Genomic DNA, 23,691 nt, shown 5'->3' on the forward strand with positions numbered 1-23,691 from the left:
TCTGTTCTCCTTTCAGCTGATCAAAAAAATTAGTCGTGTTTTTACATCATTCGTTAGAGCATTACACCTTTGCAAATATTAAAAGTAATTGATAATAAATAAAAACGTATTTTTTGGGCAAAACATTGTAACGCCATTTAAAAATAAATCGTAATTAAAGATACCTTGTTTGTGTTTCGCCACTAAAAGGGGATGGTTTAATTTTTTGAAAATGAAGTGCGATTTCAGTGTTAATGATATAAAGGAAATTTCTATAAAGAGATAAAATAAAATATCGGAAAGAAGACGATGGATGATGAGGAGGCAGACTTGCGGGAGCAGATTTTTCATAACAATGTTCGAGAGCAGATCGTGAGTTGTTTGGTCCAAATACTATTTGGAGTTGTTTTAACTTTAAATATTTGAAGTAATACGATTGTATAAACATTTTGTTGTAGATATTCCTGCTTTTGTTTATATTACTATACCTCTTCTCGTTCATGTTAATCGAGAAATTTCGTCGGCGCGATAGCGATGATTATTTTACTGCTGACGAAGACGAGGTGAAGGTATACAGAATAAGCCTATGGCTGTGCACATTTGCATTGGCCGTGTCTTTGGGCTCGGCACTCCTGCTGCCCGTCTCGATAGTCAGCAATGAAGTGCTCATATTGTACCCAAACAGCTATTATGTTAAATGGCTTAACAGTTCTCTGATACAAGGTAATCTATCACATTTTTTTAAATAAATGTAGTATTAATTGAAGAATTGTAATTATTCTATCAATAGTTTCTCCATCTTCAATCCATAAATTTGTATATTTTTTAATTAATTTATTTTTTAATTCTATCAATAGTTTCTCCATCTTCAATCCATAAATTTGTATATTTTTTAATTTCAATTGTGCATTATTTGTAAATGTAAAATTTTGTATATAGATTTTAGATTATACAAATTTAAGCATTGTTGTCAACATAAAAAAATGATTATTTTATTAATATTTCAGAAAACATAAAATAATATATCTTTTAATATTTAATTTAAATTGTTTATATTGTTAATTTTTTAATTGAAATTTATAACTCATATTAGAGTAAAAAATAAATGTTGTACATTTAATGCTTATGAATGATAAATATATATCATTTTCAATAGACAAGCTGTCACAGTTGTGGCACAGACTGGCCCTTAATAAAACATTTTTGTTTTAGGATTATGGAATCATGTATTCTTGTTCTCCAACTTGTCACTGTTTGTATTTCTGCCGTTTGCATATCTATTTTCTGAATCCACTGGATTTCCTGGATGCCGTGGGTTGAAGGGCCGTGTGTATGAGACCTTCATAGTACTGGCTCTTCTTGGTATAGCTATGTTAGGGCTGGCATATGTTATATCTGCTTGGTTGGAAGGGGACCGCTCTAGTCTGGATGCTCTACTGAGTAAGTATATTTGAATATGTTTTTATTTTGAATGAAATCTTGATGCTTTCCTTTCAGTACTCTTTAAAAGAATTCTATTACTGTACATTTGATATTTATGTATCTATTTATGTCTCGAAAGTATTTGTAGTATTGTCAACTGATTGTGAAGTATACTTTCAGTGAAAGTAAAGTTTCGGTTTCTTTTAACTTTCCTTCTTTTATGTGTCATTGTTCTTTAAATATTTGAGCTATTTTACTTATGTTAAATTCATAATTATGATATTTTTAAAAAAAACCTAGTTATAGTAAGTAGGTTATATATGCAGACAAGTGCAATATTTAAATAACACATTAGTGATATTTTGGCTTGGTGACAAAAAAAACTTGTAATGAAAAATGCATAGTATTCAAGATATCTTTAACCACCTTGCTAATAAGTATAATATTAAATATTTGTCTTCTTAGTACTGTTTTTGAAATAGTATTTTAAATCATTAAGCACACTTAGTAGAAGGTAAAAACATGTATGTAAAAAAATAACAAGAATATAATGTAATAAACAATAGACTCAAGTTACCTTTGCTCTCAAATGTGACCTCATCATATGATCATCACACAAAATTTATGCAGATAAACTGTTGATCACCAAATGTATGTACATAAATCTATATGATAGACAAACAAAAATGTACATATATTATTTTAATGTAATGTTTGTATGTAAAAATATCAATAATGAATTATTTTTTAAGCAACATTAATCAATAATATGTACATCCTTTATGTTTATATTATTGATTTTTTTAATTTTACATTAAAGTTATTATATTCAAATAAAAATTAAAAAGTAATAGTCGTGTACTGATATCATGATCACATAGAATGATGTCAAGAATGCCAGCCATCGCCATTGAAACAAAAAATCAAATAATACCACCATTTGAGGCAATAAGGCATGGTGTTATACGTTTCATAAAGGTTTTCATTAGTCTTCCAAGGTGCAATTGTTTCAATTACAAATGACAAATATTTGAATTAATTTTTTGCATTTCTTTATTTTGAGATATATATTTGAACTTTGAAGTATGCAAGTTTTGATTTCAAAATGAAAGTACTTAAAGGTATAATATAGTATTTATGTACTATTTATATAATACCCTGTAAGCATATAATAAAACATAGAGGTTACATGTAACATATTATTTTTTAAAATTAATATTTGAAATCAATCAAATAACAGTTCTAATGTATTGAAATAATATCATACAATTAGTCTGATTTCTAAAATAATAGATACATGACATTAAAAGTTAACTGAACTTGAACCAAGTTTCTTTGTTCATTAACACAATGTAATTCTTAAGCGTCTGTATATAATTAACCAGACTATGCTTCCCTATATTGTTTCTATTTTGCAGTGAAAATTAATGAAGGAGAGTAAAATGTCAAGGTCAAATTTTAATTCAATATTCTGATATTTGAAAATAAAGTAAGAAATATTGTATTATTTATTCAATTAAAGGAGTTATATCTTATCTGATCCTTGAAGAAGGTATTTATATATAAAGATTTTAAAATTTAATGAGGTCGTAAGTGTCAGGTCGTCAATAAGTTACGTTTTTCATTCGTAACGCGCATTGTATTGATATTTCTGGCAGTGAACACGTCAGACAAATAGATTCACTTACAATTGAAAACTTAAATATATATGAAATCTATATGTTATATATATAATACTACTAATACTGTAATGTTATAAATTTGAAGTAACTCTGTCTATCTGTTGCTCTTTGATTCATAAATTTGGTATGAAGCAAACTTGAAGTCCAACAAAGAACATAGGCAAAAAAGTATTTTTGCCTTACACTTGACAACCAATACCCTAAAACGCGAGAGAAGCCGCGGCGACTGTTAGTATTTAAGACAAAAAATCGTGTTAACCGTATTTTCTGGATAGACGCTTATTATAAAATATTGACATTGACATAAATCTGTGGTGTCTGGCTAGAGAAGTTTTCAATGGATTTGCATAACATAGCTCTGATACAGGATGTAAGCCTGTGTAGGGTCAGAAGAACAATGCCGTGAATGTTATGTTTGTGTAATGAACCATCCGACTCGGGTTTTATTTGTGCCTAATTGACTGACATTGCGTATCCACTATTGTTCCGTTGTCATTATTTCGATCTCGTGTGTGACCCGTGTAGCTGCGAATATAATTGCTTTGTACTAGCACTACTCGTCGTATTTTTATATGAATAAAAATATAATTAGGATATTGGAACGATGCTTTTATTTTTAATTTGAGACTCTTTTCACATTATTCGTGAAAAATAAACAAGTATTTATGTAAACAGTACGGTCTCATATCCATAGTAATGGAAAGTTTGATTTGCTTTTTGGTTTACCTAAAGGTAAAGTGGCAAGTTTTGTTTTTTTTTTGTTTTTATCAATTTACGTAAAAACAATTTATCCTACTGATTTGAAAGTTTTTTCCGTTTTAGCACGTACATTAGTTATACATTAATATATGGCATATTTTTTATATATGATAGCTGTAGTCAAATAGAAAAATGACGATCCAGAGCACTAGGCGCATTCGAATGAAACTACGGTGACGATTACGACGATAACTGTAATTTGATGCAATTGTGTCAAAGATTTATTGTAAAAAGTTTTACCGCAGATTAATTGGCCATTTACTATTTGAACCGGTAGTTTTAGAAATGTTACGAGATATTTAAATAAACGCATGACAGAATTTGTTGAGCGTGTTTTATTAAATATTACCGCACTACGACCGAGTGCATTTGTGGCGAGTTCTTAAATTTAAATATTTATTAATTGACTCGTTTAAAATTCTTATTTTTACGAGTGCGAAATCCTGACGGAAAAGTCTTAGGTAAAATTAAGTAAAAGTTCTATTTTTTAAGGAATGTGTTTGTAGAAAAATTTATCACTGTTGTCTTTCTTTAAATTCAGGTTATTTATTTTATAAAATAAATAACCTGTTATATATAATATATTATGTTATATTCTAGATAAAATTGAGTCAATAAATATTAAGTTTTGCGAGACAGAACGTGAAGATATTTTTTTACAATTTGTGTAACGTAATCTTAAATGTCCGCTTATTTTATTCCTTCAAACCATAAACAATAAAATAAAAACAGAAAAACGGATCTTTATGAGTCTAATACATACATGATACACATATATTTTTATAATATTCCACGCACAAACACACTAGCATTTCGTTTCGTTGTTATACTCGCTTGTTTACTAACAAAACATGATAATGCTATTTTTGTTTACAGATTTATGGACGTATCTTCCGTTCCTCTACTCTTGCGTGTCATTCGTCGGTGTTTTGATGTTATTGGGTGAGTTTATAATTTATATAGAAAAATTGATGTTGTATGTCCGTTTGAGATTAATAGACTTCCGATACTTTTTGATCAAAGACAATTAAAGTTGGTCACCAAAAAAAAGTTGGTGTGTTGTTCACGAATAAGGAATTTACGTTTTACTCCTTGTAACTCTTTTAACAATGGTTATTGGAGGAACACAATGGCCAATTGTTGGTAAGTGGTCACCATATCCATAGACTATGGCGCCGTAAGTTACTTTAACCAATGTGCCACCAATCACGGGAACTGATATCTATGTCCCTTGTGCCTGTTGATGACTATATGATGAGTAGTTAGTAACGTCCGAGTAGGTTGGGCTTGCGCTAAGCCCTACCACAACGTATTGACTAATTAAATTTACATTCTTATAGGTTACAATATAAATAATATTTAGCTTTTTAAATTTTTTAACTTTGAGAATATTTTCTCCCAAACGTAGCGAATGTTTTTTTTTGTTTACAACTGACACTAATGTTTGTCGAATATTAGCTCGTATGCTATGATTCACGATTCGAAATCGATGCAAGTAAACTTATCGTGCATACAGGCATTGACCCTGATTTTGTATTTAGCTGATACGTGATTTAGCATAATCGAAAAATACTTGATTCTCCCCATTACGCCTTATAGCTTCACATATTATAAAGAACTGGTTTCGCCTTAACCTTTTTTAAAAAAATATTTCGATAAGTGTAAAACACTTAATTTTTTATTATTTTTAATTTAATTTTATACTTAATTTCCTTGAAGAAGCAACAGATATCGAATCGATTTTTGTTAAATACGAATAGATTTACAAAACTGCTGTTTATTGAGTAATTTTCGTCAAGTGGATTAACTCTATCAGATACGTTATCAATCGCTATTTCTGTTATCTAATTATTACATTATATAGAATAATTGAATATTGAATGTTGTTTTTATTATGTAATAACAATTTTTAACTATTGCCTAATAATTCAAACATTTGTATGAATAAATTATCATGCAATACTTTCATTAAGTTTGCATGCGCCTGGATATTAGATTTCCTATCTTTTATTTCTCGTTTTCCTTCAGAAAGTATGTAATAAGATCTTCATGCTGAGGGAACTTTTCCATTAATTCGTTTTTACATTTTTCGAATTTATCGTTTTCCTCTAATTCCTGATAAGCTTTAGCTGTATAGAGACGAGCTTTGAAGCTGTTTTCGTTCAACCGTAAAGCCCACTCACAGTCGTTAATCACCTGCGAAATAAAAATTTATATTCTAGATCAAGTCTGTTAAACTAAGCTCTTAAATATATTTTCGTATACAAATATACTTAATCTCATAATTGTGTACAAATGCTATGTGAAGAAACTAAGATTATTGAGTAAAATAATCGACTGTAAACTGGTTTCCCTTTGCTTTAATATATTCAAATGTATAATTTAAGTGAAGCTAGTACTGATTAGACAAAAAAAAAACATAAACACGATTTAAAATAAAAAAAAAGCGAGATATAATTACGTTTCGTATTCCGATCATTAAACCGTCAAATTTACTAGTAATAAATTGTTAGTAACTAATTTTTTAACACCGTAATAACCCAGTGGCTGGGATACTTTAGTCTTAATTGAAGTATATGAGTTCTCAGTCATACAAACCGTACTTAATTTCTCTTTATAATTCATCTTGTGTTCGGTGATGAAAGTCAGCTCAAGAATAATTCATGTCATATCAAATTCTTCTACAGCAGCAATTGATAAAATTTACAGTTTATGAATAAAAATATATACCCTAATGAAGTTATTGTTGCCTCGTGCTACTTATTCAAAACGATAACTGTTGTACTTCGTAATACTTCCAAGTTGTTATCGACTAAAACCTGTCCTCGCTAACGTACACAAATATATCCATCATATCAACACTCAGTCCGCAAGACAATGACCTCGTCTAAATTACTGTTTTACGATGGGTTTCGTCGGCGAGAAATAATATGTTTTGACAGGATTCAAATGCAATAGCGGAAGAATTAGAAATATTCAAGTAATTAATACTCATTTTCACCTTACCTTATTATAGTTTTCTAGCTTGATATTCGTCAAGGCGCGGTCGCAATACAACATAGCGTTGTCTTTGATTTGTTCTATGGCTCGATTGTAACAAGACAGGGCTCTGTCGTATTCGCCTCGACGAAACGCTTTGATTGCTTGAGTTTTCAAAGTGTCCGCTTTTTCCTGACGAATCTTTTTATCCAACGCCCGACGTTCGGCATCTTTGCTCACTTCTGCCATCCATGCGTCTTTATCCATTTCTCCCTAATAAGCAAAACATGTGTTAACTAAATATGTGTAAATATTATTGGTAGAGCTTTGTGCAAGTCTGATCAGATTTCTTCTACCAAAGAGCAAACCCGAAAACAGCAATACTAATTGTTCTTTCGTTTTGAGGGGTGAGTGAGTCAGTGTTACTACAAACATAAAGGGTATATTGTTGGCACATTGGACTTGTAAGGAATTTTTGATATTTCTTACAATGTCTATGTGAGGTGGTGACCACTTACATTACCGTGACTCATTTCCTCGTCCGCCTGCATATATAATGTAAAAATAAATAATAATATATAGGGCTTTAAAATAATAATGAGGAAAGATCAGGAGCGAAGTAGTAACGGTACTTATTTTATCTGAACTAAACTAGCTTTTGTAGTCGATAATCAGAACTTGAGAATTTGAATTGTGAAATCACAACTTTATCTATAACTATGTAAGTATAAGTAATAGAATTTACGGAATGTTGGCCACGCGCGTTTACCGTTAAAGGACTTTGCAACTTTCAACTGACTGTGAATCTATGTCCTGGGGGCCAATTCTACTAACGTATAACGGTGACGATACGTTCCCGACTCTATTCCGAACCAAAGTCGACCGCACCGTAACTGGTACGTTGATAATGTGACAATTTATTAGTAGAATTGATCCCTCTATAACAAGCACGTGGAAAGTTGGATTAAAATAACAAATGTATTTAAACGATTGTTAGTAGATGTGAATGTGTTACAAGACTCAATAAGATTGACGTTATGGCAATAAAATGGTCAAAAGTAACGGCTAAAAATATATTCTCGAGAGCATAACACGCGTTACGATATTTTGGTATACGATGTATCTGTTGATCTAATGTCTGCTATTAACAAAATTACATATGTAAAACACTTGTATATTTCCACGGCTATGTATACGTTATAAAGAAGAACGACGTAAGTTCTTGTGACGTACGGAAAAATAATCAATTTTTTGCATCGTATTTTGTATATGTTAAAAAAATAAATGTCCGTAGACGGATTGTATTGAACGTAATTTTATTTAATTTTTGAAATAGAAAACATTTAAGAGTTATTTATAGTGATGCACGAGCCAAATTGTTTTCATTGGCATGTCTTAATACTATTTTTATATCGAACAATCGAATAATATAATAATAGATTAGATCCAAGTATTTACACACAGTCCATTATGTACGCGAACCAAACGTTATCTTGGCGATATGTAATGCATACACATATGCAGAACAATGAAATCGTCTAGTGAATAAACTGTATAATGACTGCGCAAATGTATGTACGCCGTGTATGCCGCTAGACGCGTACGGTAGTGACACTGATAACCCGAATTACGAACTCAGTCTATTTTTAACAATTGCAAAATTCTATTGTTAAAAATAATTCATTGATAAAAGGACCACTTGGATCTCGAGGGTTCAAATTCAAAAGGGAAATATTGATAGGAAATCTAAAATATTGGTTTATATTCTGCTGTTTCTTCTCGCTAGAAGCTGTTTTCCGAAACAGTGGTAGTATTTAATTATTGACGATTCAAAAACGCTTCATTGACAAGTTTACTTGAATAAAATTGATTTGATTTGACACATTCGTATCTTAGTCGTATGTAACTATTTAAATTAAAGTTTATTATGTATTGTTTTATTACGTTCACTTACTGTGTCGTTATTTTTGAAAGATTCAAAAGCTTTTCGATTAATCAACGTGCGATTATCTTTAATCGTCATTTTAACGTCTTCGTCCAGTATTATCTTCCCATCGAGATACTGATCGGCTATTGCTTTAGCTGCCTCCGATTTGACCTTGTCTCCGCTCGCCAGATCCTTGACGAGAGTTGATACTTCGCCGATCCGTTTCATGAAGTTATTCCATTCTTCGTTCAATTCCATCTGCTTGTGATCCTTTAGTGCCGGGTTGGATGTTATCATTTTCTTACTCATTGTGTATTGAGTCTACGATTGTTTTTGTTCGTCCGCTTATGTAAACAATTTCGTTATAGTTTGTTATATTGACTTAACAGTATACATAGATACCGTTGTCAAGGCGATTTATACATGCATAATGTTGAATTATTCTATAGAGTCTAGTCAAATTCGACTTTATATCGAAACTTGAGCTAACTGATAATATTTTTTTTGCTTTTAAAAAATATTTTCATTTTTGATTATTCATTAGATATTATCATAATTACAAAATAATATCGTATCATCGTCTCAATAGCCTTAGTAAATTATTCAGCGGTAAAATGTTGCTAGCTCTAAAAACTAAGTGAGGTGAAAATGCGGAAAGAATATCAACCTTATATTATCGCTGATATTTATTCATGAAATTCAATCAAAGTAATGCGTAGCACCAAAAATGCTATAAGTTAACCCTCAGAAGCGTTTTTTATTATTTTGTAACATTACATATGAAAGCATTGCATTCAAAATAGACCATCAAATAATACCATCATCGTGCCGGTCTATCTAATTTATATTTGTCTTTTACAATTATCGTGAAGATGTACAACTATTAGTTGCCTGCGGCTTCGCTCGCTTATTAGAGTTCATGTTTGCTTCATACCAAATTTATCAAATTCGGTTCAGGTCTGGTCGTGAAAGACCGACAGGCAGACAGAGATACTTTCACATTTATAATATTAATAACAGATTAACAGATAAAAATAAACTCTTTATTCTCTATTCCTTTGACAATTTTAAATATAGATACAAGCTATATAAGATAACAACCATAACAATGACGTTCTAAAAATGCGTTTTAATCAAGTTCAAAACGATTTCCATTCCATTTTCACGGTTTGATCGCGTGACATATCGAATGCTTGACATTTCTATACATTTATGTGATCTTTATAAAGCTGTCAATTGGTTAGTTTGTATTGAACACACAAGGCAAAGAAACCGAGGTTTCTTTTTCCACGTCTATTTTGAAATGGCTTCGACCGCAGTCGGTTATCCACCTGTAACCGTGCTTTCAACCTTTAGTCGTAACATAAATAAATACAGCGTGGCGACCACTTTCCTCGTAGCAAATACCGAGGAAATGAATGTCTCTTTATATGACGCAACTACATAGTGTAATTACATAATATATTCACGTGTCAATACAAACGTTTAATATTTATTCGTCGGTATTATTACAGATCAATTTGTTTATTTTAACAACTGTTGGAAATCTGAAAGCTATTGTTATACAGGTATACTATGTTAGATCAACTTGTGTCTATTTTCAATAGTATTAATGAAATGCGTTATGATTTGTTTCGATTTGTTACTAAGCAGTTAACATAGTGGAAACACGTGGGTTTTATTTATAGAGTTGAAGATAAGTTTGTTCATAGGGAAAGAAATATATTTTTAGGGTTCCGTACGTCTGGAGAAAAATAAAAACCTAGTAAAATTAACTCTTGTGTCTGTCCGTCCGTCACAGCCAATTTTTTTTAATCGATTCAAATGAAATAAAATTGACGATTGCGTGATATGACTTACACAAACGAAGTCTATTATATTAAAAATAGGTATATATTTATAAAATTTAAAATATATTGTATTCGAGCTTAAAATTTAAAAGAGAAATGAACAGTAATATTGAGTGTCAGGCATAGTGTCAGGAAAGACTTTAACATAAATGTAGTCTGAATATTAACGAGAAATGCAATAATACGGAATACTCTCCACGCGATACCGGCACGCACTTGCCGGTTTTTATTAATTCGTTTCAATTTCGTGATTGTTTGTTTTTTGTAAGTCACGTTTGAATAAAATATTTAGAAGTATTGTTTTTGAAATCATTGGACCAAAAAAATAATTAATTATCCATACATTTTTTAATCCAAAGGTATGAAATATAAGCTATATAGTTTGTACGATAATTCGTTAATTTTAAACATTAATTATCGAACAGAGCACAACAAAAAATATGTTGTTGATCTGGAAATAATTTTGAGGTTTAAATTGTTCATGTTCAATCATACTAATGACTATAATTCACATCAATACTATTTTAGCTTAGCTTCAAATTTGAAAACATAACAGATGTTTTCTTTCATATATTCAAAGCCAATATTATCGCGTAAGTGAAAATGTAGCTTTACATTCTATGTAATTCTGTAACAATGATTCATAACGGCTTATAAGATACTTGAATATGGATTATTATGACGTTCTGTTTGTATTTAAAACGTACTTTTATTTTACTTCTCCTTATGCTTTTATGGCTTTATGCTTCTAAGAGGTTCTTATAAGTCGCGCACATAGAATTTGCTGTTTCAATGTAAACTCGTCTTTAGATATGTCGCGCTTAGCCAACGCGCTTTTACCTGTAATCACTCCTTACTCCCCAGACCGAAACACATCAGCAAATAATATTCTTGGTGTATTTATCTGTGGTAGAATGGGGTTCAGTAAATATGCATACTTGCTACGTGGTTTATAAAATTACGGAGAATATACAAATGTAGATACGACACATAGGAATCATACTTATCATATTGCGTTAAATAAATTCATATTATGTATATTAATTAGTAAAAAAGAGTCAAAAGTTAAACGAAAAATACAAATAAATACTTAAAAAATACTCGAACATTTCCACTCAGTATCACGAAGCCGTTATTCGTATCTAAACAGCTCGCCCTACCTTTTACTAATAATGGAGATCAAATACAAAAATAGTCATCCAAATCAGTTCACAATCGGCGATATCGAGGAGCCTACATACAAAAACGGCTGAATCGATATATAACCTTCTTTTATTGTCGTCGATTAACAAAAGAGTATTTGCTGATCTTTTTTAAATATAATCCAAAATAAATGTTACGAAATGTTGTTAGCATGGTCTTCTGGAATAAAAAATGATAACTTATTATATGCGCTTTGGGTTAGTCTCAATACTAACAAGTATATATATAACCACCTTATTATTATTTACAACGTAACTTTTTTTTTATTACAGTGTTCACACCTTTGGGATTCGTCCGATTGTTCGGAGTCGTCGGTGGCGTGCTCGTAAAACCTCAGTTCCTAAGAGATCTCAATGAGGAGTACTATGTATACTCTTTTGAAGAAGACACCATTAGACGGCGAATCGAGACCTCGTTGAATACGGGTAAGTTAGCAAGAAATAATAATATTAATTTTTTGATTCAAATCCGTTATAACTAGTTTTATTTCAATGTGTAATCGCGAAAATTGAAGACAACATTATAATATTACTAGTTGGTAAGCGCAGGTCCCATTCCCCTGGGTTACACATTGACTAAACTATTGCTATATATAAATAGTCTGTAACTATCCAGAAGAATTTAGCAATCAGATGCAATTTAGCAAATAGGTAGTTCAAGAGATTATTGCGTTCAAACAATAAACAGTGAAATATAGTAATATTATTAGCTTTTACCCGTTTGGCTAACCGGGTGTTGAATAGAAATAAATGGGTATGAAATAAATAAGTACGTATATCCGTCTACGAACGATTCGACGTCAATTAGCCGTAGACTAATCGATAATTTCAGTAATTTTAACGTGACTGACGCACATAGAAAGAGAAAAAAGTTAATTAAATATCGATTATATTATATTTAAATAATTATTATAATACTAGTATGCGTCGTCGCACTTGAACGTTTTAAATATTCGCTGTTGTATATTCGCAAGTATTTGTCATATTAATTTATTTATAATAAAAAAAATAGCATATTATGAATGTATAAGTAACTGTATATCCACCTCCAAGGTGTCCAACGAAACCTCGCATAACAATGATACTGCTACACCGAAAGGTCGTATGTTAGCGTTTTGCAATATTATTCCGTACATTTTATTCGTATATTAATAATATTTGTTTATCATCTGTCTCCATGGTAACTGAAACATTTCCAATTTAAAACTAATAATATTAATGGTAATATGCTACACTTAAGTATGCACTAACTAAAAAGCAGAGGAAGTAGAATTTAAAGAGGAAAACAACTTTGAGAAAATTTTAAGCTCAGCTCCACAAGTTGATAGAAAATGTAATTTTCCAGTACCAAATTAATTCTTCGGTTTTTGAAAATACGCATGAATATATGTCGTAGTATTTCATGCCAGTAATGTTGGGTTTTTATCCCGCATATAAATCCCACAAGGTTTCTCCACGATTTTCCTTCAACGCATTTAAATATAAACACGAATAATGTCAGTGATTCCTGCGCGGATTTGAAAGTGCGATTTTTGTTTTAAAATAAACGTATCCGTTCAGCCAGTTCGACGCGTTTGAACTTAACTTTGATTATTTTAAAATATATTTAAAACAATTTTAAAATTCGATGCCAGATTGAAATTAGTTTTTTTTGTATTTTAAGTATGTGATGTTGTTTGAACGCACTATTAAATAATTTTCAAATTATCTATTCTCGTACAATTTGCTGACCTCCAAAATGACGAGACCTTCAGTGATCAGTTAGATCTACGCGCGGCGCATGAATCTGTTGTTTGACGATTACGTCGTGTTCTAGGAGATATAAACGAAACAAATTGTCTTCATAAGGATAATATTGTTTGTTAATGCCATTGTGTAAAGGTTAACTTGTAGATCTGCACTCTATTGTAGTTTTTTTCTAAGGAATACATGTAATAAGTTAAATCACGATTACACCCAGCAACGTTACGAGTAAGCAAATATGAACTCCTTTCCAGAGACTTGGGATACAAAAGATGATAACGCGTTTTTTTCTTGTTTTCAAAAGTCCTAATAGTGAGCTCTGCAATCACAATAAATCTCTACAATACAGACACACAAGTCTCCTGCTTACACTGTCTCCTACTTGGTTACAATGTACAATAATAATAATATAATTAAATAAAAATGCTAAGTTTTATTTTGAAGAATCGTAAATTCTCAATTATATAATTTGCATTCAATGTTTCAAGTACATTTTATAAGTAGAGTTCTGTGTTCATGTAATAATATATAGTGAGATTAAAGATATGATGCTGTAATGTGTATTCCTTATAAAATGCAATACTTAGAAATAGTTTTAGTTATTTTCGTTAAAATATTACACTCTCATTAATTATTCAAAACAGTTGCTTAAAATGAAATAGAAGTCCCATTTTATTGGAAAAGGTTATTCTTTGTCGAGCGTGAAATAATCATAATTACGAGTCCCCAATTTATTTGGAGTGGCGATTTGGTCTTAAATACTTGAAGAATACCATGCGGTTTTTTATTTACTTCGAAAAATACGACTTTTTACTCTAAAATCTCCTAAAGAACTTGACTTGTATGAGACATCGAGGGCATTCGTGACACACATCCAGCATTAACCTTTGAAAGATTAAGTAGGTCATGAAAAATAGTACTTTTTGTACTATCTGCCGCTGACATTCTGACATTCCGTTTTCCTGTATGTCGCAACGTTTTTTTGATTGAGCAATTGAGCAATTTATGGTTCGATGTGTCCATTTGTAAATTGTAGTGCACGACCACTTTTAAAGAATCGAATTTTGAACGTATGGTTTTGGACACTTTTGAAGTGTGAATTTTTTCATTGCTTTTTTTGGTTCGTATGAAATTCAACAAAAGGACTTTGTGTCGGCCACTTGCCCATTTATTCGTAGTTATAGGAGTTACAAAACAGTTACTGCGTCTGTGTATACGAAACTTTATATTCATTGTAATAGTAGTTAAAAAATCGGGTTACGAATTTCTTGTGTTACATTTCAAATGCTTCAAAACTTCGACCATAGTGTTAGCCAACTATTGAGTAACCACTCAAATCAAATAATGAATACGAGATAACGGTATCGATCTAGTTATCAATTAATCCAGTTATAATCGACACAAAGCATGATTATCTGTGTTTATAAGAGAATCATTTAAAAACACCTGCAGGATCTTCGAGAATACTTGTATTAGATGAATTGTTCTGTACTGGCTTTAAAACTATATCGTAAAACATAACATTTCTGTTGAGCGACATAACTATACTTGGAAATAATTATTTAACAAATAGGAGAAACTTTCCTCATCTTCATTGTTTTTTGTTTGCCTTTATCATTTAAAATAACTTTCATAAAAACTGATTTTGTATAACTCAAGTGAAAACAGCATTTTAAAATATGTCATGATTGTGTATTTTCTACTGGGTTTTCGAACAAGGAGGTCTGTTTTCTTTACGCGTTCGAAAAACATTTAAGATTATCGGGGCGTAAAGAATTATCATCGTAAAGTTTTGCTTGCATTTTATTAGAAATCAATAATTGTCTTTGCCTTTGATTAACGTTTTTGCTATTGGAAAATTATTTGAAACGCTCCAAAAATCTTACTTTCATGATCTCGATTATCAAATACCTTTATACGTATAAGAAATTTTTTTACTCAAGTTTATTGACCGATAACATGATGCTTAGTTATTTGGTTTTGTTCTTAATTTGAATCACATTTACAATAATGCAACTGTTTTCTAACCTCTATATTGTATAACATATCATACATACACGCCTTTTCCTTTTTTCACTATTGTGGATAAAATATATGGGACTCACAATGGTAGTCCAAAGTTCAAAGAAATCTTTGATTGCTTTTGTTGTATCTATAATTAGGTATAGTAGTAATTAGTCTTTTTTTCATTCATAATACAGAGATAGAACATGGTAATGATTACAAGAATAGGTTTATACAATTCTATTTAAATCAGGTGGGTGTAGTGCTGTACTCTGTAGTGTAGTGTGTTTGTTATAACCAGAACCAAAGGCTTCACATTTTGGATATTAACAAAATGCGGATATTAAGCCCGGGACCATAGGCGTAAACCTTGTAAATAGCGAAAACGTTCGCTAACTTGTGATATTCATTATATGAACGGAATAATATAACAACTAATAATGCTAATTTTAAAGCGCTCAAAATTAACTCGCAAATTATTCCTTTGAGCTGTCTGAGTTAATGTTTATTGTAATTAGTAATGCATAAGTATTTGATCAATAGCAGTACTATGTAAATGATCACCCACATACGGTGACTACGAAACTTTACGTTGAAGCGTCTAGACACTCTCAATTATTCCCTGCTTTCTTATGTTACACCGATATTATATTTACGTGACCTATATTCTAGTATTGTACAAAATTGAAATGGATGACTAGTCTATATATGCTCCTAATATTCGGATTGATATTAAACAATAACTTTGATTATTATATTGAACTTAAATTTAGTATATTCGCTCACTAAGAAAGTTTTTTTGGGAAATTTTAACTTTAAGAAGGCGGAAGTAGCATTATTATTTTAAATTGAAAATAGTTTAATAACTGTTTTATTGTTAATTGTTCTCTCTTGTTATTAGTTGTTCAGAATCGGGAGTGATACGGACAATACTACTGATAATGATGTTCTTTTCTACTGAAAAAGACATTACTTTTTATTGATACGACAGATTAGACATACAAAACGGAGCGTCGAGGTCTCACCGTCATCAGACCAGCTATTTTAGAGATGCACATTACAATGTCAAATCATTGGGCCACCGAAGTCACCTAACAGGCGAACCTAAATATGTGCACAGAGCTTCCGTGCCATTTTGTTACTCTATCTCAATGATTTTCTTGTTCTGTAATATAGAAAAAATATATATATAACTAATCGATTATATCAAGCATTAGATAACCAAACATTTTTTATTTTCTAGGCATTGGCTACATATCACCAGAACCTATGTACCCTGACCGCGGTGACATATCAGCGCCCGTTGACGCTGATGCGTCCATGTCAAAAGGTAGCAAGAACTCCTCGCCCGAAGGCAAAGGAACCCCGCTGCTTAGACTAAGGAATGGAGCCTTGCAGGCCGGCCTTAAAGAGAGACTGCAAAGAGTTGTCGCCATGAGAAAGGTGGGTGGGCTATAGATCTGGTATATTTTTTTGGTCATCACGTTATGTATTTAAAAAAAAAGGTATTCGGAAATTGTTTGATTGATGATTTTAATCATTTCTATTTATATTATTTCAATTATTGTTAAAATTATAAATGCATGTATCAGTTCCTTATCTTATCGAATAATCTATTGTTGTTATGTGGATATAAATTTTGTATGAATTATGATGTAGTCAAAATATATGGACATGTATCAATTTTTGGGTATAAAAAGCGTGTTCCACTCAATTTGTGTAAAATGACTCTCTCGTTTTTACACATCATCACCCGCTAATCTATCGCGAGATTTTAAAAATGTTTTCCAATATTTATTGAGTGTTAATGACGCTTACTAGCATCTCAACCTGTATTATTAAAACAAAACGGTATACTTGATACGAGAAATTCTTTGCCACACGAACGTTACATACGAATTGTTGTATTCTTTACATTCATTCATACGTTGTAATCAATGTCAAGCTTCATAATTCACACTCTGCCTGCACAAAAATTTATATTTCGAAAATATACGTACTTAATGGAGTTCAAGTCCGCCTTAGCCCAGGGTGTAGGAGGTACAAAAGTCCAAAACTGATCAAGTCTTTGGGCCCTTGGAATTTTTGGGGAGGAGTCATTCTTGGAACACTGATTGCACCAGGCGCTGGTCAGGGCTTGAGACGGTGATGATACCGTTGTTCGTATAGCGCTTCAAAACTAAAAGACAATTTTAATTTGAATACGATTATCAATACAAAGTTGAAAGGAAAAGTTTATTGGTAAAGTAAATAAAAGATAAGATTTTATTATGATATGATACACTTTTCGGCATAACGTGGTTTATGATAAATTTTCTAAAGCTTGATAATATTACCCGCTGATAATAATCGATTAGGACGATAAATGCAGGAAGGTTTTAATTAACGATTCGTAAAAAAACTTATATTTCTTAAAGGAATATTCTAGAAGAAATCTTGGTATCAATAAATGAGGATTGAATCAAAATAATATGAATATTATATTTATGCTATAAATGCGTTTCCAAGCGAGCTTGAGATACAGGGACCATTAGACTCTGGATGAAAATAAAGTTAATTTATTTAAACAATCAAATTTAAAATATACATTATATATTCACTAATTGTTTCATTTCATTAATCAAGTACGTATGATTAGAAAGGATGTACTATATATTAAAATTTAAAAACACACTATATTGAAGAACTTGGACTAAAATTCGTAAATTGCACTTTGTTCACAGATATGTAAATGTTACATTTTATTATTTAATGTTTTTAATCAACATGCCAAATACGTATAATATATGCAATCTGCTATAACAGTGTTATTGTTTTATTTAGAATTTTGATGTAATCTAAATCAAAAGTAAAATTGTATGTTTATAATATTTCAGGAAGTAGAAAATCAACGCAAGACCTCGTCCCTGCAGCGGAATGTGGTGTACCCTTTGGCGATGCTGCTCCTGCTTGCACTCACAACCATAACAGTTCTGATGGTGCTGCAAAACACACTGGAGCTACTCATAGGAATTAAGGCGTTGCCGCTTAGCACTCGGGTAAATATATTTTTAAGTGATTTCTCGTATTATAATGCAAAGGACAGTTTTATTAACAAGTTGTCATTGTCGCAATCGCATCAAAATCGTTGTCATTCAACAGTTTATCTACTCTACTCGCACAGTGATCAGTTTCTGTTTGGAACTGAGATCGTAGCGTAACAGTCAGTTTAGCTAGTAGTATTGACTAGTCTCAGGAGGTGTATCGCATAACTTATATGAACTATCTATAGTTACAACGCTTCATAAATAAATTGCTCCTCATTTGGTATACACACTCATAATATTTTTAAGTTTTAACGAATTCTTGAATAATACATAAATTGGATACTTAGGTATCCATTAATATTGCAATGTTGATGTTATTGAGTGTTGTCCCGCTCGCAGCAATTCACGCTGGGCATCGCGTCGCTGTCGAAGCTGGGCTGGGCGGGCGCGACGCTGGAGGCGTTCCTCATCCTGTACCTGCACGCGGCGTCGCTGACGGGCCTCAGCACGCCGATGCGCGCGCTGCGCGTGCTGCCGCGCGCGCGCCGCACGCCGCTCGCGCGCATCATCGCGCTGTGCGCCGTGCTGCTCGCGCACTCCACCGCGCAGCCGCTGCTCGTCAAGATACTCGGTACGTGTAACGCGCACCACCGACCTTGTGCAACGGTCACGCCTTTTTTTTTTTTTTTCTCGCTGGAAAAACGCATTACGCGCTTCCCCCACGTGATGGAAAGTGGGGGGGTGTGTGGGACTCCCCGGAGCCCTGGACGCCGAGTGCGCCCAAGTACGCCGGGTTTACCCACTAAAAAACCAGCGGTACCCTCTGCGTCTTTCGATGGACGCCACGGGATCGCTTACGCATGCTACCGTGACGCCCTGACGGTCGGCCCACCTATGCGGGCCTCTTACACCTAGGGGTGATTCCCGGGGTACTGGGACCCCCCTAGTCCCTGCGGCGCCTATTGAGGCGGTGGGAGAAGGTGCGCGTAGCGCCTTTTCCTCCTCCCCGGTCGTCTTCTGCGGAGCGAGTCAGCGGCGGCACTCTCTTCCCGCTCCCGCTCCGCGGCTTCCTTCTGCGACATGACACTTTCGCAGAAGGAGCGCATCTCCGAACAACGGTCACGCCTAAATTAATCTAAAATTTCTTAAATTTTCGCGATTATTACACATTGAAATAAAACTAGTTTTAACGGATTTTAATTATTTTTACATATATTATTTTTTAACATACCGACGTTTCGAGCACTTTACAGCGTTCGTGGTCACGGGTAGACTGAGGTCAGCCTCATGTCGGGATATTAAAAAATGATTAATATACGCGAATCAAATCCGTTAAAACTAGTTTTAATTTAATTTCTTAAATTTGTCGGTAGGCTGACAATTTGAGGAACTTATATTGCTATCTTTCTAAACTCTTAAATAGTTCGTAATGGAGTTAGTTGTCTTTCTTAAACGACTAACAATTTTCTCATTTCATAATTCTCATCTTTATGACCAATCCCAAAATTTAACATGTTTGTATCATTTCACTTACGAATTTATTTATCGCTTACAATAAACCCGCTGACTCCCATTTAAATTAGTGTTCCTAAGTCTTAGTAAAACTTTTAAAAAAAAAAACTCTTAGAAAAGTTTTTAATGTTTTACTAATATCTTGATGACATTGATTTCTGTGATTTATTTTTTATATAAAACATCCATTAAGCAATTTCGCGTCGCAGGCATCACGAACTTCGACCTGCTGGGCGAGTTCGGTCGCATCGAGTGGCTCGGCAACTTCAGGCTGGTGCTGCTGTACAACGCGATATTCGCGGCCACGGTGACGCTGTGCCTCGTCAGCAAGTTCACGGCCAGCGTGCGGCGCGAGCTCTACAACAGGTTGGTGGAAAACGTCAACACCGTCGCGCACTGCGTCTCTTTCCTCAACAACTGACGCCCCTACAGTCGCCTTCACCGTTAATCAAACCCACAACAATTCAATTGAATTCAATCTTACGCCCCTACAGTCGTCTGACTCACCATACAAACCCGTGCTAATAATTTTAATCTCAATGCCCTGTTTCAATTGAATTCAATCTTACGTGTACGCCAGTGTAACTACAGGCACAAGGGACATAACATCTTAGTTCCCAAGGTTGGTGGCACATTGACGATGTAAGGAATAGTTAATATTTCTTACAGCGTCATTGTCTATGGGTTATGGTGACCACTTACCATCACGTGGCCCATATGCTCGTCTGCCAACCTATACCATAAAATAAAATAATAAAAATTACGCCCCTACAGTCGTCTCACTCACATACAAACCCGTGCTAATAATTTTAATCTCAATGCCCTGTTTCAATTGAATTCAATCTTCGAAACCATTTTACAATATTTTAATACAATGGTGACTGCATGGGACTATTTTTTTTTTTTTTAATATTTATTGTATGAATTCGAATTTAAATATTATTAGTGTGGCGTGATATATTTAGTGTTTAAAATATGTTTAATGTAAATTGCCATGTTTGATATCACAAATGTTTTATCTTAGTTCTAACTAGCCTTACCTTGTGTAGGATGCGTTTACGTAGTGTGAGTAATGTTTGATACAAAATAATAATAAAAATAGTAAATTAAAATAAAGTTTCATAAAAATCAGTAATCGATGATAATGAATTTATTTAGTTATTAATTTGCATTTCAATTACTATGCATTTATTTTAAATATTTCGAATTAAATGTATTTTGTTTTATTATTTTTTTTTTAAATAAATTCTGACATTATAATGTATATTGAATGTTTTTGAGGAAAGGTTGCAGATCTTTAAGTTAATTTGATTTTTTTAACCAATGAGACTGAATTTGTTAACTATTATATGAATTTATTTCGGGAGATTATTTATTTTATCTGTGTAAAAAGATGGTTTAAATTCGACCTAGTTTTTTAATTTAGTATTAACTATATTTAACCGTAAAATGTAAGATTGTTTGGTAGGACTCGATAATAATTCGTAAGGTCTCGAAATTTTTGTTTGTAAGCATTTAAATTAATATACAAAAAGACATTTCAAGACTGTTTAGTTAAGGTAAAGTTATGTTACAATGAGGTTGCACTTTTGTATAAATATACAGATAAAAAATATTCCTATGAAATCGATACGCACTGTCAAACGAGAGTGTGACCTCGATAACTTGATTTGTTTGCTCAATTTATACAAAAATTAGCAAAACATCTATGGATTGGTTTGTGTATGTTGTCTATGCTATCCATTTTAACATTTGTCGCTATAAGTGCGCATTGATCCATTGTTTCTATAGACCCGATGACCTGCAATAGCTATGTGAAAAGATTTTTGTGTTGTGAAATTATCTAGAATTCTAGAGGCTTATTGAAAATTGTCTAGTCGTACCGGATCTCTAAAGTTGCTGCAGGTCGAAAGCTTAAGGATCATTAATACTGCCATTACTAACGCACTTATTAACACTTTGTTCATGCAAACATTTTAATATAAATAAATAACATTGTTAATTTTAAATAAAACTCATGTTAAATAAGTGAATAAATCTGGATATCTTTACTAAGTAATATGTTTCTTGACCTTTTAGAATTTAAATTTATAGATAATATAGCAAATTCCGACATATGTAAAAATTAAACAGATAATTTGCATAGTATAATCTATTTCTGATTATAAAGGATTAAGGTAAAATAAATATATTTTAATAGTATTTAAGATAAATTTCCTCTCTAGTTTGATTTTTAACTGATCAAATTTCAAGTGGAACAACGATAAAATAAATATAAAATTGTATTCCATAACATAACTTATTTAAGGTGCTGCCATTGTCTAATAATGATAAAGTTACAAGAGAATTATAGCACTTAGTGTTAAAATGTAGTGAATTACTTTTAACTCTTGTGTGTAGATCTTTGATTTAGTCAATATATTATTCTAGTGTGAGTTTTATACATTTTGTATTATCTGTACCAAACGTTGATATTGCATTTGAAAAATATATAGAAAAAAATTTAAATGATTTTTATTTCCTCCCGTTCAAATAAACAAGAGGTTTTCTTACAATGATTATTTCTAGCTAGAAATGTAGGCAGCTCCGGTAATGTCTAACAAAATCATCTTTTTTTTGTAACTATCATAAATCATCATACCCTAAAAAATGCTTTTATCAATCATATTCATTGCTTCTTGTAATGCTTTTCATATATTGCTTTTAAATTGAGTTGTTTTGTTGTTGTAGTAACTGAATGTAGTTTACATTTATTTTTATTATTATTCAGTCTCGTTTGGTGTCTTTTAAATCAAGTGGATTAATTATTATTTTCATTGTACAGATTTAAATGGGTAGCAGAGGTTTTTATTACACCTGAAGACTTGCCAATACCAAATATTTCACCAGTATCACCTCAGTTGTCTGCTGACAGAACAGTTATCGCTGAGAAGACTGACAAATCTCATTTGAAAACTGATTAAGATAAAGATATACGGCGTTATTAAATATTTGTAGCAAATGAACTTGCCCTATGGTTCTGGTAAGGTTGTGAAAAGAACTAATGGGTTTTTCACTGAGTACATATAATCACATTAAGACTCCCAGTACTTGTTGAACCAATCCACCATCATGATCACACTCTGGAGTGGGCAAGACAGACTGATGGCCATAGTCTGTTTAAATCTCTCTTCTGTTTGATACTGCCTGATACCAAAATATAAGGACAAGTTATAAATGATATCTGAAGATCAGTGAACACTCTTCCTCCTCTATATACCATGTGATATGGACCATGTACAAAGGTTAAATGGAATACTTGAAAGAAGAAAGAGAAAAGATTTCTACTTCATCATCATTCATTCATAATTGTAAATATAATATTAATGTTGTAAAGAGACTGAACCTCTGTTTTGTGTTATATTCGGAATCTATTGAACTTATTCATATCCTGGTGTACTATTATTATCATTATTATATAATCTGTGATTATTAATGTAAACAATGTAATTTATATTTTTAATCAAATAATTATGTTCTAAAGCAGTATTTCATTGTTTTATAATTTTTTCTTTTAAATTTGCTTACATAATATACCAAAAAAATAAAATTATTTTTAAGCTGTAA

The 23,691-nt window shown here is 32.0% G+C and overlaps 2 protein-coding genes across 3 annotated transcripts; one reads left to right on the forward strand and one right to left on the reverse strand.

The window, feature by feature from the left end:
- The first annotated feature begins 4 nt into the window (after window positions 1-4).
- LOC124532323 (protein Lilipod) lies at window positions 5-23,618 on the forward strand. 2 transcript variants are annotated; one of them, XM_047107184.1, is made up of 10 exons: window positions 5-351; window positions 438-702; window positions 1,192-1,419; window positions 4,719-4,784; window positions 12,074-12,226; window positions 16,791-16,990; window positions 18,424-18,585; window positions 18,973-19,204; window positions 20,295-20,524; window positions 20,587-22,589. In XM_047107184.1, exons 1-9 carry the CDS (start codon window positions 289-291, stop codon window positions 20,504-20,506), a joined length of 1,581 nt encoding a protein of 526 aa, XP_046963140.1. In that variant the 5' UTR covers window positions 5-288; the 3' UTR covers window positions 20,507-20,524; window positions 20,587-22,589. The 2 variants fall into 2 exon arrangements, with proteins under 2 accessions (XP_046963140.1, XP_046963139.1); XM_047107183.1 differs by lacking the exon at window positions 20,587-22,589 and adding an exon at window positions 22,910-23,618 and having other exon boundaries at window positions 6-351; window positions 20,295-20,451.
- LOC124532324 (tetratricopeptide repeat protein 12) lies at window positions 5,288-9,085 on the reverse strand. Its single transcript, XM_047107185.1, has 3 exons — window positions 8,776-9,085; window positions 6,849-7,094; window positions 5,288-6,038 (listed from the first exon to the last, which is right to left on the reverse strand). The coding sequence occupies exons 1-3, from the start codon at window positions 9,055-9,057 to the stop codon at window positions 5,850-5,852; spliced, it is 717 nt and encodes a 238-aa protein (XP_046963141.1). The 5' UTR covers window positions 9,058-9,085; the 3' UTR covers window positions 5,288-5,849.
- Window positions 23,619-23,691: the final 73 nt, after the last annotated feature.

The sequence above is a fragment of the Vanessa cardui genome, chromosome 9 (assembly GCF_905220365.1).
Source record: "Vanessa cardui chromosome 9, ilVanCard2.1, whole genome shotgun sequence".
Taxonomy (NCBI): domain Eukaryota; kingdom Metazoa; phylum Arthropoda; class Insecta; order Lepidoptera; family Nymphalidae; genus Vanessa; species Vanessa cardui.